At 37.3% G+C, this 13,889-nt stretch overlaps 1 protein-coding gene across 5 annotated transcripts in view; it reads left to right on the forward strand.

Annotated features, from left to right (window-relative positions):
- galnt14 (UDP-N-acetyl-alpha-D-galactosamine:polypeptide N-acetylgalactosaminyltransferase 14 (GalNAc-T14)) overlaps nt 1-13,889 on the forward strand; it is a 198,873-nt gene that overhangs the window by 147,681 nt on the left and 37,303 nt on the right. For all 5 annotated transcript variants that reach the window (XM_088089131.1, XM_088089130.1, XM_088089128.1 and 2 more), the window contains 3 exons: nt 1,151-1,272; nt 9,629-9,716; nt 13,383-13,467. In XM_088089131.1, coding sequence (XP_087945257.1) covers nt 1,151-1,272; nt 9,629-9,716; nt 13,383-13,467 — 295 coding nt within the window. The remainder of the gene's footprint in view (nt 1-1,150; nt 1,273-9,628; nt 9,717-13,382; nt 13,468-13,889) is intronic.

The raw sequence follows: 13,889 nt of genomic DNA on the forward strand, positions 1-13,889 counted from the left end.
AACAGGGGTCTTTTACATTTATGCTTTAAGTAAATTTAGCTGATAGAACCAATGTACTTATGTGCAGTTTTGAATGCAGGACATTAACTTCTCAGGGAGTATTTTAACACAGTTTTATTGCTAATTTTACTTAAATAAATTATCTGTGATTCTTCTTCCTTCACTGGCTGCATAGAAATTTAAACACAAATCATAATTTCACAACACCATTACATTTATTACAATTCTTATTTCTATTCAGAACAACGTTTTACTATTTTTATAATTATTATTATTATTAGTAGTAGTAGTAGTAGAAGATGTAGATGTAGTATTGCAATTATAATATAATCTTAGGTCCTAAAATGACACCCATGCATAGTTCTTCTTTCTCAGTTTTCCTATTTGTTACTTACAAAAAAATCAATTCGGAAAAGCAAAAACTAATAATGCAAATTACAACTAATTTCTTCACTGATGTGATAACTTGTCACAATAGCGTCACTACCTACTTTCTGTTGGTGTTCTGATAAACTTGAAAACCTTTATTTATCATTTTTGTTCGTTACAAACAACAAAACATAATCCCTGTACAGTTTCTTGGCAGTATTCAGTACACCATTGATCATCCTGTGGGAGTAAGCTAAAACAGTAGTAAAACTTTAAAGTCTATATTTAACTCAAAATAAAAAAAAATGATGCTTGTAGAAACCTTTTCAAACCTCACAGGAAAAACACTGTGTAATACAAAGTTTAAAAAAAATCAAAGCTGTTTTTTTTTCACAAAGCAGCGGACTGTACTGGATGACACTACCTCATTATAATGCACTTATCAAAGGAGGATGCTGCTGCCAAAACATGCCCCATGTTTTTTTCTGTACACCCAAACAAATTATACATTTAGGTTATTGCTTGATTAGTTCATGATAATATACAGTGTGACTCTTTCATATGACATTTCTATTGAGTCTCTTATGACATGAAGTTGAAGTTGAATACATCAGCAGGTGGTTACTGAACTGAAACTTATTGTTAACATCAACACATATGATAATAAATGGAGCTCCTTCCCAAAATGAGAAGTTGAATATTACAAAGGGGATCATTATTTATGAATGGGGCTTATGAAGCACTCCTAAACACCATACTTGTATTTCTTTTTATGTGACAGGTCTGATCAGATCCAGAGTTCGAGGGGCCGATGCTGCGAGGGCCGGGGTCCTCACCTTCCTGGACAGCCACTGTGAGGTCAACAAGGACTGGCTGCCTCCGCTGCTGCAGAGGATCAAACAGGTAGACTGCAACCACACGCTGATGTCTGCAAACTGTTAAATCCGTATTCTGCTCACTTTCGTGCCTAACCTTGAGGAAGTGTGTGTGTGTGTGTGTGTACTGTGTGTGAATAGGATCATGAGTGTCAATAACTTCAGCTAGGCCACTTCAAAAATATGGAGCACTTCACTACACTACAGAAATTTTTTGTGTGTGTGTGTGTGTGTGTGTGTGTGTGTGTGTGTGTGTGTGTGTGTGTGTGTGTGTGTGAGATGACTCCAGTGTTCGAGGTGAAATAGCACCATGGGAGAAAATAGCTGTCGGTCTGATTGCCTCTCATTAAGAAATAAGTGCTGCACTCTCTCCTTCACCCTGCTCCTCCCCTCAGCTCGCCGCTGTTTGTGTCTCCTCTTTCTCCTCCTCATCTTCTCTTCTCCTCACTTTTTACCACTTGTCAACTCATCCTCCCTTTTCTCACCTTGCCTCCTTCTCTGTCCTTTCCTCCCCTCTCTTCTCCTCTTGCCTTCTTTTTGTCCTTCAACTGTTTCCTCTCCTCTTTTCTCATGTTTCTCTCTTCACCTCCTTCTTTCCTCTTCTTCTCTCCCTTACCTCTCTGTATCTCTCCTCTCATCTAATTCTCTCTCCTCTCTTATTTGGGCTTCCCGCCACCTCATGTCATCGTTCTCATCATGTCTCTCCTCTAACCTTTTGTTTAGTTTTCTAGACACCTCATCTCCTTTTCCTCTTCTCTTACACACCTTTGCCGTCTCTCCATTTCTTTCCTCTTCTCACACCCCCTTCTCTTTTCTTCTTTGATCTCCTTCACTTTTACTGACTTGCCTTATTTGACTCTTCTCTTTCCTTTCTTGACATCATTTCCTGTCACATTATTGCCTTTCTTCTTACTCCCCCTTCTTCCATCTCTTCCTTTCTTTATCCATTTTATCTTTCTCTAAACCTCTCCTCCCATTTTCTCTTCCCTTACATCAGTTTTTCTTCTCTTCTACTGTCTCTTTCTGCCTCCTTTTCTTTCCATCTGTCACCTTTTTTGACTCTTCTCATTTAGACACTTCTCCTCTTTGCTCTTTCCATTTTCCCATCCTCCTCCTCTAACCTTTAGTGCTCTTTGCACCTCTCTCACAATGCTTTCACTCCTTTCTATTTCTACCTACTCTTCCCGCATCTCCTTTCATCTCGGTTTGTTTTTATTAATTGCTGCTCATCTTTCCTTTTTCCTCTGTTCCACCACTTATCCCTCTTTTTTGTCTCCTCCTTTTGCCTTTATCTCCTCCTCTGTAGTCCTCTTTCCACACAACATCTCATCAACTTCATTACCCCTCTTTTCTCCTCTTTCCTTATCTCCCTTTGTCTCCTGTCATCTTCCTTCCTACACTTGCTCTCTCCTTTTGCCTCCATCTCCTCCTCTCTAGTCCTCTTTTCCTTACGTCACCAACTCCTTTTTCTTGTCTCCTTTACTCTTTGTCTCTCATTTGATGTGTTTTTCCTTTTAACTCCCCTGTCTTCTCATCATCTTTCTCTCATCTTTTACTTCTTCTCTTTTTTTTCCTGTATTTCCTCCTCTCTGGTTCCCTGTCCTCACATCACCTCCTCTCCTCCTTTTACTCATCTCTGGGCCTTTTTTCTCTTTTCTCTTTTTATTGTCTTTTTTTATCTCCACTTGTCTCCTCTAATCTTCCATCCTCTCTCCTTAATCTCATCTTTCTCCTCCTTCCCTCATGTGTCCTTTGTTTCCTTCACACTTTTCCCATATATCCTCTCTCATTTCCTTCATTTTCCTTCTCCTTCCACCATTTCCTCCTTTATCACCTATCTGACTCCTCTCCCCCCTCACACCATCTGTCCTCTTATTTCTCCCCATCTCCTCATTCTCTCACCTGTCTCCTTCTCCTCCAATACATCAAGTCAACAGTTGTTTTTGCTGATATTAATGACCTTTGATCTCCATCCATAAAATAGCGATCGATAAGTAAGCCACAGAGTCTGATCGGATTCTGCTGCTGCACTGACATCATCCATATTCATACACACACTTTAAGTGTGTGTGTGTGTGTGTGTGTGTGTGTGTGTGTGTGTGTGTGTGTCTGTCTGTGCAGGAGAGTCATCCATCACTGTCTGCCCACTCACTTTATAGTCATATATTTAGATTTAAATGTATGAGGTATTGATCCAGGTAAACACACACACACACACACACACAGGCAGAGCGCCATGCCATAAAGTTATATTCCCCTTAAAATAATGGTCTGTCTTGTTGATATAGAGAGTTTAAGTCCCATCCAACTTCCTGGTGGTCGTCTGCTCCACTTGCTTTCATTGTGTTCTCACATAAGGAGTTTATATTTTCATTCGAGTATTACTGCACTGCCTATATTATATATGTCTGCCACCAAACAAGATTTTAGGGAAGAAGACAACATTTTTTACATTTCCTAAGATGCTTTAATAGCATTTAAATATCTAAGACTAATTGAGCACAATGTTGTCAATTTTTTGTAGCTAGTCATTGTTTAATCATTCATGCAAAATTTTGTGTTTATTTTATGGTCAAACGAGAGAGATATTCTCTTCTGCTGATTGATCCAGTGGAGTGGTAATTTAACCTGGCTGAATTAATCCATAATAAGTTTTCATTTGCTTGAACAAATTTGTCCATTCAGAAGTTACATTTTCACAACACTTCACAGACAGGCCTAAACTGGAAAGTCTCTGGCCAAAATGGCACATTTTGTATGCAAAATGTTCTAACACTCACAAAATATAAAAAATATGCAACAAAAGCAAATATTTCCATCAAACAGCAAAACTTGCGGTCAAATGAATATATTCTTTTCATCGATTATAACACAATGGACTACATGGAGTACAGCTGTCGATATAAACCTGTCTAACTGTAATTTATACCATATGCCTCTGCCATTCATTGATACTTTACATAGTTACAGTTATCGTGATCACACACATAATAAAACTAGGATCCACTTAAATTTCATCATCACCCTCATAGCACAGCAGAAGTTGTTTCTTGCAAACACCAATCTCATAGAAAGACCCCAAACTCTATTTGATTAAATGGAAAGAATCTACTCACAGACGATAGAAATTACTTGCATATGTATGAATCTCTGATGCACCTGTGTGAAACTCCTTTGCACAGCTCTTCAATCAGCAATCAGACCTAATGCATATATAAAAGATGTCGCCTCTGTGTTGTCATTTTCAAGCATTGAACAAAGACATCAAAGGCACATACAAATAAAGAATGTTTGTAATACAAACTTTCTTAGAAAATGTCTCTTCCTTTTTTCTACAATACTTCAGCAGGTTATCTCAAAAAGTGAGAAAGGTGCAGAGTGCAGTATGGTTTGTTAATTTTAGTAAAATCATCTTTGGAGAAAAGAATACCATTCTTGCTCTGATTTGTTTGTTTGTTTGTTTGTCATCATTCTGTAAGCTTAATTTTGTGTTTTATTGCCTATTGTGAAATAATTGATCAAAAGATTTTTTGATGGAAGTATTTGCTTTTATTGCATGTTTTTAATCATTTGTGAGTGTTGGAATATTTTGCAGACAAAATGGATCATTTTGGCGGGGGACTTTCAGTTTAGGCCTGTGTGTGAACTGTTTTGAATATGAAAAATTGTAAATTATGTGTCAACAAAAGGCAAGCAAGCATATCACAGCATGAATTGTTCTTTCCAAAAATGATTTTTACCAGAAATAACAAACCCTTCTATGTGCCTTTGACCTCTTTGTTTAATGCTTGCAAACAGCAACACAGAGGTGGCATCTTTTATACATGAATGAGGACTGATTGCTGATTGAAGAGTTGTGCAAAGGAGTTTCACACAGGTACATCAAAGATTCATAATTATGTGAGTAATTTCTATCAGATGTGAATAGATGTGTTCCTTTTGCCTTTTCATTAACAGTTAATCCAAGAGAGTTTCGGGTCTTTCAACAAGATCTTTGTTAAATGTGGATCCCAGTTTTATTAAGCGTGTTTCAGCAATCAAGAAAAACTGTAGTTATTTGGTTGTTTTTTTTAGTGTAGCATATGTGGAATTGTAAAGGTCATTTGTCAAAAAAGTATATTTTCATATTTTTATGCCTTTTTGCTGGCGATAGCTGTGGACGAAGACATTATGTTTTCTGTTTGTCTGCCCGTCCTATTCCCGTGAATACGATATCTCATTAACACCTTGAGGGAATTTCTTCAAATTTAAGACAAACATTCACTTGGACTCAAGGATTAATGTACAGATTTTGGTGATCATAGGTGAAAGGTCAAGGTCACTGTGACCTCGCCTGTCTCATTCCTGTGAACGCAATATCTCAAGAGCACTTTAAGGGAATTTTGTCAAATTTTACACAAATGTTCACTTGGACTCAGCAATGAACTGATGTGATTTTGATGGTCAAAGGTCAAGGTCAGTGTAACCTCACTTCCATCTCATTTAGGTAAATGCAATGTCACAAGGCCTTGAGGGAGTTTCCTAGAATTTGGCACACACTTTAAGTTAGACATAGGGATGAACTGAATTTTGAAGCCTGCAGCCATGGAGCAGTAATGTTAGTTTACGTCATGTTCAAGAGATGGTGGTAACCACAGTTTGTGTAGTGGCATTGCTTGGTTACTAATTTTGATGTTTTACTGAAAGATAATTTGACTCAATTACATAATGCAGAAATAGTCTCAATCAGTGCTTGACTGATAATAGTGAGTGATTTTAGGTGTTTCCCTCGATAGTTTAAGTAAGTGAGTAAGTAACAGATACGGTTATGTTTTAGCATTTATTTGATACTATACCTGAGCAGCGAAGGTTTAATTAACAGAGGAATTAAAGCCACTCACAGAAACTCAAACTTCATTTACAAAATGAAGAGAGTTATTTCAGCAGCACAGAGGGAGGCGTACTCAAAGAGCGTCTATGAATCGAAACTACAGTGCACACTTGCACTGCCTCGTCAAGATTAGGTAAAACACACACAAAGAGAAACCTACACAATAGTGCAGTGTGGAGTTATTTATGTTTAAAAATGATGGGTTGAGTTTTTTGATATTAGCTGCAGTCCTGAAAGCAAAACATAGAAGCCAACATTGAGATGATAGACTTGCAGATTATCAGTTTCATTTTTGAATGCTTGACGTGTTTCTTTCAGCTGATCACATTTTAACCAGCCTCATAGAACGCCCCACTGACATTAAATACATTTTTGTCAAGAGTCCTGGCCAACAACAAGTTACAGACTAACAAAAGAAAACAGATAGCAGTCTCTCTCGCTCAACTGCTCTTCAATATCAAATTGCAAATACCTTAATATATGTTAAAGACAAACTTAAAGTGGTCTAACACTAGTTAAGTGAAGTTTGGATTGACTTCTGCATTCTTGTGTCTCATTTTGGACATAAAAGCTGAAAGTTCATCCCGCCTGAATTATCATTATATGATCTGCTGTGGTCATTGGGCATAATGTTTAGTAAAGAACAAATGCAGGAGACGTGCATGAAGGATGATGATGCAGGATGTTTGGGGGTCAGTTTTACTCTCAGCTCGGTTATCAAATGTTCTCATTTCAAATCAAGCAGAAAAAAAAGAAGAAATGGCTGAAATTAAGAAACTGCTCCCAAGTGATTTGAGAATAACACTCATCCAATTACAACAGTAATGTTGCGAATGCTTCACCCTGAGTGCTGCACAGTGTCATTACCGTAACAGCTATTAAAGCAGACGCAGTGCTTTGTAATGTGGCTGGAGCCGTAGAGGGATGCAGCCTGCGTCCCCTTGCACTGACCCTGCAGCTAATGGTCCAGAACCGCTCCACCTGCTCTGTAATATCACTGGCTAAAGATGCATCCAGCCGTTTGACCAAACTAATAGAGGGACAGTCGATGATTTAACAGGGACCTGAAGTCTGCCATGGCCCTGTGTGTGTGTGTGTGTGTGTCTGTGTGTGTCTGTGTGTGTGTGTGTGTGTGTGTGTGTGTGTGTTGTACTTTTATCCTTGTAAAGAGCAAATGGTGCCATAAAGAAAGAAATATGAGGGAAATCAAGTGCAGACATTTTTCCAGTTCTTTCTTTTACAAGGGTTTGGGACTCAGTTTAAGGGTTAAGGAGGCAATGACTAAGCTAAATCCATAAGACTTGTATGGCCTTATGGATGGTTAAACACTAAGAAGTGTTATGAGCGATATGGGCAGTGATAGCTGTCAATTTAATATTTTTTCACTGGTATAGATTCTGTGTGTAAGCCATCGTAAATCTGTGAACTTATTAAGCATTACTTTGGTAAGCTACTTAAATGTGCACACTAAAAAGTACCAGCCTCTCTCTTTTTCACCCTGCCAACATGGTTGGTCAATCTGGTCTGGTCAGTTTCCAAAAATTGCAATTTACTTTTTTTTTTTTTTTTTTGCTGTCCAGACTTTCTCAAATCAATCGGGATACAATCTAGATATGTCAAAAAAAGGAATTTGGTTTGGCAGTCTGAACAAGGCATTTTCTAGTTGCTTTTTTCCAAGATTGAAAGGAGATATACCATACCTTATACCGCTTTTCATAACAACGGGAAGCTGAGACAAACAGTTATAGCCTGAAGTTCCCAAAGTTTAAAATTTTACTTAAAGTAATTAAGACATTATATATTATTTACACTAAATATTATTTGTTTAACTCTTACATAAACAGAAATGGGAAAAATAACATAAATTGTATTTCCAAGTGCTGTTGTGTCATAACAATTATTCACACCACTGTAAGGTCTTGTTATGTGAGGCAGATGCTGGCACATGAGTCAGTTCCTTGAGAAAAGTGTATCATCTGCAAAGTGGAAAACAATTTTAGGTGAATACCAAAAGCAAGCCTCAGTGTCACAGCATTCTCAATCTGCATTTCACAGGGACATGATGTGATGACTTTAGCAATAATCGCAGTGTAGGCTGTATTTAGGCTGTATATAGGCTGTATTTGTAAGTTAAATGCATGTTAAACCCATTGGTAGGAACATTAACATCTAGAGGTAAAGTAGGCCTTTAGGGTGAAGACTTTGGACTGTTCCTATAACTTTAAAGCTTGCCAGTCCCAGTCGGGTATTGTGTGTAGTTATGGTTAAATGTAGAAACTGCCAAAATAATTATGATTTTTAGTCTTTCATAGGTTTGCTCCTATATTGGCTGTTTAGGGTGATATGGGTGTGATTTTAATACAATTATTCACCATGCAGTGCAAACTTAGAAGAAAAATACTTGCTAGATGCTAAGAAATGGTTAAAAGACATGTTGTTAAAACCAAAATTATGAATATACAAATCAAGCACAATTATGACACTAAACCTCATGTTATTGAGGTTTTGTTGGAAAGTTGTGAGTGTGTCACGTCCTCTTCTGTATTGTCCTTATTATGATGGGTTAAGAATATTGATATTTAATTAAATGTTTGTTCAAACTCAAAAAAATGTTTGGGGCACTGACGATGACAGAATGGAATGGTTGTTTGATTTAATGCTTAAATTTTGTCTCTTTTCTAAATAATGGTGTCTTGTAAGCCTGTTTGGGCTGGGCATATTATTAATGCATAATACAACAATAAAAACAAATCAATCAATCAACTGATGATCATGTACTTCTAAACATTTCTTGATTTTTCAATAAAATCAAGTTAAAAATCTATGGAACATCTAAAGGACACTGCAGTTGTTTCCCATCAGACCAATAGGCTGTCAGGATATCAGTATCCTTGAGATATCAGCTCTGTCATATCCCTATCACCGATAAAATGTATAGCCAATTTGCTGATGTTCTTGTGTGCTTACATTCATTGGCACTATATTCACAGAGTTATTCATTTTTGCTCCATCCTGATGAAGTCTCTTTTCATTTAGAAGAATTTTCAGTGTTTCTTATTTTCATATAGCTCAACAGTCTGACAGTTATGCCAGTAAAGTGAATAAAACAGAGCTGAATAGAAGTGAACAGAGGTAGAGGTCACTTTCACCTCACTAAATGTGCTGTGTGCATGATTGGTGCTGAATGACTGAAATTCCTTTTAATGTGGTGTAATATCACGACCTTGGAATATACAGTCTGTTTCACATACACACACAGACACACACATTGGACTGTAAAATGAATTAATCGCAATGAAATTTGATGGCCTGCACACAGGAACACATTCACCTTCTCAGTCGCTTCGTCTTTTTCTCTCTTTTCTCCGCCATTCTCTGTTATTTTTGTTTTTCAAAGTTTGTGACCTCTTTTTCCCCTTTTGACTTATTCCTTTGATACTCTTTCTTTTTATTTTAATTTGCGTTATGGCTCTAACTCACGAATCATTTGTGATTTCTGTGTGCTTGTGTCCAGGACCCAACCTGTGTGGTCAGCCCAGTCATCGACATCATTAACATGGACACTTTTGCCTACGTGGCGGCCTCCGCTGATCTCCGTGGAGGTATGGAAAGGCTTTCCTCTGTCTACACTCAGAAATAAAAATGACTCCAAGGCATCTTCAGGGTGTGTTTTGATGACAGAAAGAACCCCCTGAAGGTTTCTGATTTCTGAAGGAGCCCTTCATGATGTGTTCTCTCTGCAGTGAACCTAAAACAAAAACACTTGTTTGCTTCTAGCAAAGATCCTCAAGTTGAATCTCAGAGGGACCTTGAGAAGTCATTTAGTTAAATATATATATTTAATATTTGATTAATGCTTGATGCAGAGATAGATGAAAACATCCACACTGTACTTTATGTTGCTATATATACATTTTAAATTTTTTTAACAACAGCCTATAGCACCCCCAAATCCCTGATTTTCCATTCAGGCCACTGCTAATTTTTCAAAATGATTTCCTGCCATAAAAAAATGAAACAAGTCAAGGGATTTGTGTATAATTTAATAGTATGATTAGTTTGTGTTATGGATGTTATTAGTTCCAATTATTTAAACTTATTATGAGAAATTATGTTTTTTTCCCCGTCAGTTTGTTACTAAGTAAAAGCAAGTAAAATTTATTTATATCGCACTTTTCACAGACATAAGTCGCAGAGGGCTTTACAAAGGCAATGCACATCAAGAATAAAAACAGAATATAAAGCAACTATCTGAGCCACATCATTGAAAGTGCAAAACTATATGCACAAAACATATTGCTGATTGTCTTAACGTTTCTACAATGCTGAAGTTTTAGCTCCCGCACATGAAGAGTTATAAGTTAAGCGATTAAATGCCTCATATTAGAATATCTCTTGTTGTAAATCATATGTGACTTTGCACCTTTTTAATGCACAGAGTCTGATAGCTTTGATTTTTTATCAAAGAAACATTTCTGATATGGTTGTCCAGGCTGTAAAAACATCAGGAATAACAATTTAAATAAGATGATCCCATTCTATCCATTTTATCTCTGAAAAAGTCTGACATAATGTAGTTCATAAATTTATTTTAATGCTTACAACACACCGAAAAAAAAGGAAAACATGTCCATCGATTTGTTGAAGTGCCCCAACTGTCATCCATGTCATTGCCTAAACAAGCAATGAACACAAACTGTAAAATCTCTTAGCGAGTGCATTTAGATGTCCAGCCAGTTTATGCTTGTCTATCATATCAGAGGTGGTGTCTAATTTTTAAGAAGTCTTATATTCCAGAGTGTCTACCATTTAAAAACGCCAGTTCAAGGATAATTATTTGTGCGTTGCTAAAATACAGGCTTGAAAGCTTTAAACCAAATAATCACTAATAGCAGTGAAAGTGGTGGATGCAGTTGTGGATGAATCAGTAACTAGTCCTCTAATGCACAGAGCATCACTGACTGATGATGCAGAACAGACAATCAGAGGAGGGCCTTTTCCTTTTAAGCTCGACAAGATCCTGCAGTTACAGATGAGCTGAAACCAAATGGTCTGATAATGCATCAGAACAACACACAACAGTGTTCTCCACCCGTCTGTCATCCCTCACTTTTTCTGAAGCCAATCTCTCCTGAGAGCCTCATCGTCCCTCTCTCTTTCCATTAGCCTGTCTTATTCCAATCTTCTCCTCCTGGTAACAGCAATCCGCCAATCAATGCTGATAATAGCCCTGTCCATGGCTCAGTCTCTTTCTCTTTCTTTCTCTATCTCATACACACACACACACATACACACACAAAGGGGTTGTCGAAATCGATGGTGATAGTTGGGCTCACAAAGGACATTTTAATTATAGATGAAGCTGTCGCTCATAACATAAAAAAGATGGTTATAAGATGGACTTTCATTGATCCAGACACACATTCACACACACGCACACACGCACACGCACGCACATGTCGAGACACACAGTCACACACACGAACACACTCACAGATGGGGGATGGGAGTGCTGTGGCAGCAACTCCTTGGCTCGCTGGACTGCCTAATCAGCAAACACATACACAGGCCAACACACACATGTTTGCTTGCTTGTAAGTCCACACACATTAAAACAAATGGATTATTGACAAAGGAAGTAAATGATAATTCAAAAGACAGAAATCGAACACAGAAATGTCACAAAGAAATTTGTATATTTAACTGACTGATCCCAACATATAAATTTCTCACTATGTTTGTTTCTGAACATATTTTGAGTATTTCCCACAATATCAGCAAAGGGCCATATGGCTGGATGTGTGTTTTCATTTATTACTGTTGTTACTGTTATTACTGTAATATGAATATTAAACCAAACCATATTAAACCAAGATTATATATTATCTGCCCACCTGTAATTCTTACTTAATTCCAGTCTGTTGTGGTATTTCACTACTGCTTCCCTGCTTTTAGAGCATTTATCTTAATTAAAGCCTTGATACAGGACAGTATGATCCACAGTACAATGCAGCAATTGTCAGCTGGTGAACAACGGGCCACATCTGGGCTGCAATAGCTTTCTATCCGGCCCGCAAAATATTCAAAAATTCAGACAATGTGAAGAGGAAAAAACATCCATAACAGTATTTGGGATATCTAGTGTTTTATCTAGATGGAAAAATTCTTATTAGGAATGATTTACCATCCCCAAATATGTTTTACCCGCAAGAACTAAAGACATTGCAAATCCATAAGTTAGTTATTGTTAGTGGTAGGGATGCTGCTGGTCCAGTAAGCTAACTAGAAAAAATTCAAAATATCAAAGAGTTTCAAAGTATCGTTATGAGCAGTGTTGGGAAGGGCACTTTTAAAATTGAATAGGTTACAGATTACTAGTTACCCTGTTAAAAACGTAATAAGTTCCATAACTGTTTTAATTACTTCATCAAAGTAATTCAACTTATAACATTTGATTACTTTCCCAAAAACATTTTAAACAGGACAATAAATCTGAAAAGACCTAAAAACCTGAGTGCATAGATGTTGTGCTCAAACATTTCTTGATGGCTTTGCTGACCTGCATTGTCCAAAAATCTGCCAAAAGAAGGCATTACTGCACGGCAAAAAGATGTAAAGCAACATAATAAAATATTTCTTTTTCATATTTAAACCCTTTGTAATCATCAAGATTTTCATTAGTAACTGTAATTTAAATACATAATTTTTTCTCAGTAACTGATTACAATTACATTTATTTTGTAATTTAATTACTGTAACTAGTTACATGTAACTGTTTACTTCCTAACACTGGTTATGAGCAAGTTATTAATAACTTACAGAAACATTGCACGCAGTAGTTCAACTTCCATATTCTCTTCCCCTCTTTCTGCCATTCTTTCTCTCTCTCTCTCACACACACACACACACACACACACACACACACACACACACACACACACACACACTTAGCTTTGGCATTCAGTCTGTGTCTGTCTGTGTCTTCGTCTTCAGTCCTAACAACTGTGCTACTACAATGCATACAATTTGTGGTTTGTAGTTCAGGTCAGGTTACAGCTGATCAACCCATTTTTTCTGGTTGAGAGGTGCAAATTGGATAAGTGAAGCTAAAACGCTTGGGTCATATCTTCATGCAAGAATATGGACAAAGCCATTGCTACATATTTCTATATTTTGAAAGTCCGGCCCACACAGTGTCTTCTAGAAAAATTCCGGCCCTTGGACTTATCTCGCTGATGACTATAATGAATGTACTTTTTCTGTCTCAGGTTTTGATTGGAGTCTCCATTTCAAGTGGGAGCAACTGTCACCTGAACAGAGAGCCAGTCGGACAGACCCGACCCAGCCAATCAAGTAATACCCTGACACACACACAAACAGTATAATGTATATAAGTGAATAACAGAGAGTGTGTAAATCCAAGTAGAAAAACTGAAAGAGAAGAGAAAGGAGAAAGTAAAGGAGTGAGGAATTAAGAAAGAAAGGAGATAAAATTCAATGCTGAAAAAAGCTGACACAGAAATTTAACGACCACTGCTGTTGCTTTCTTTTAAAACCTGAAAGCTCAAGCAAGTCTCTAACATGTTGAGTTTGTCCTTCTCCAATTATTCACCAAAAAAGTGAGAAAGTTATGCTCATGTTCAGAAAGTTCAGTCGAAAAAGTTGCTGCACAAAGTTTGACGTGGGCGTTTAACCCCGATCTTCACTTCCAGTTTTCAAGCTTGAGTGGAGAGTTTTAATTGCTGCTATATGTGGTCTGAGTGTTTCTGTGTGCA

The sequence above is a fragment of the Plectropomus leopardus genome, chromosome 16 (assembly GCF_026936395.1).
Source record: "Plectropomus leopardus strain MGB_pleo_1.0 chromosome 16, ASM2693639v1, whole genome shotgun sequence".
Lineage (NCBI taxonomy): Eukaryota > Metazoa > Chordata > Actinopteri > Perciformes > Serranidae > Plectropomus > Plectropomus leopardus.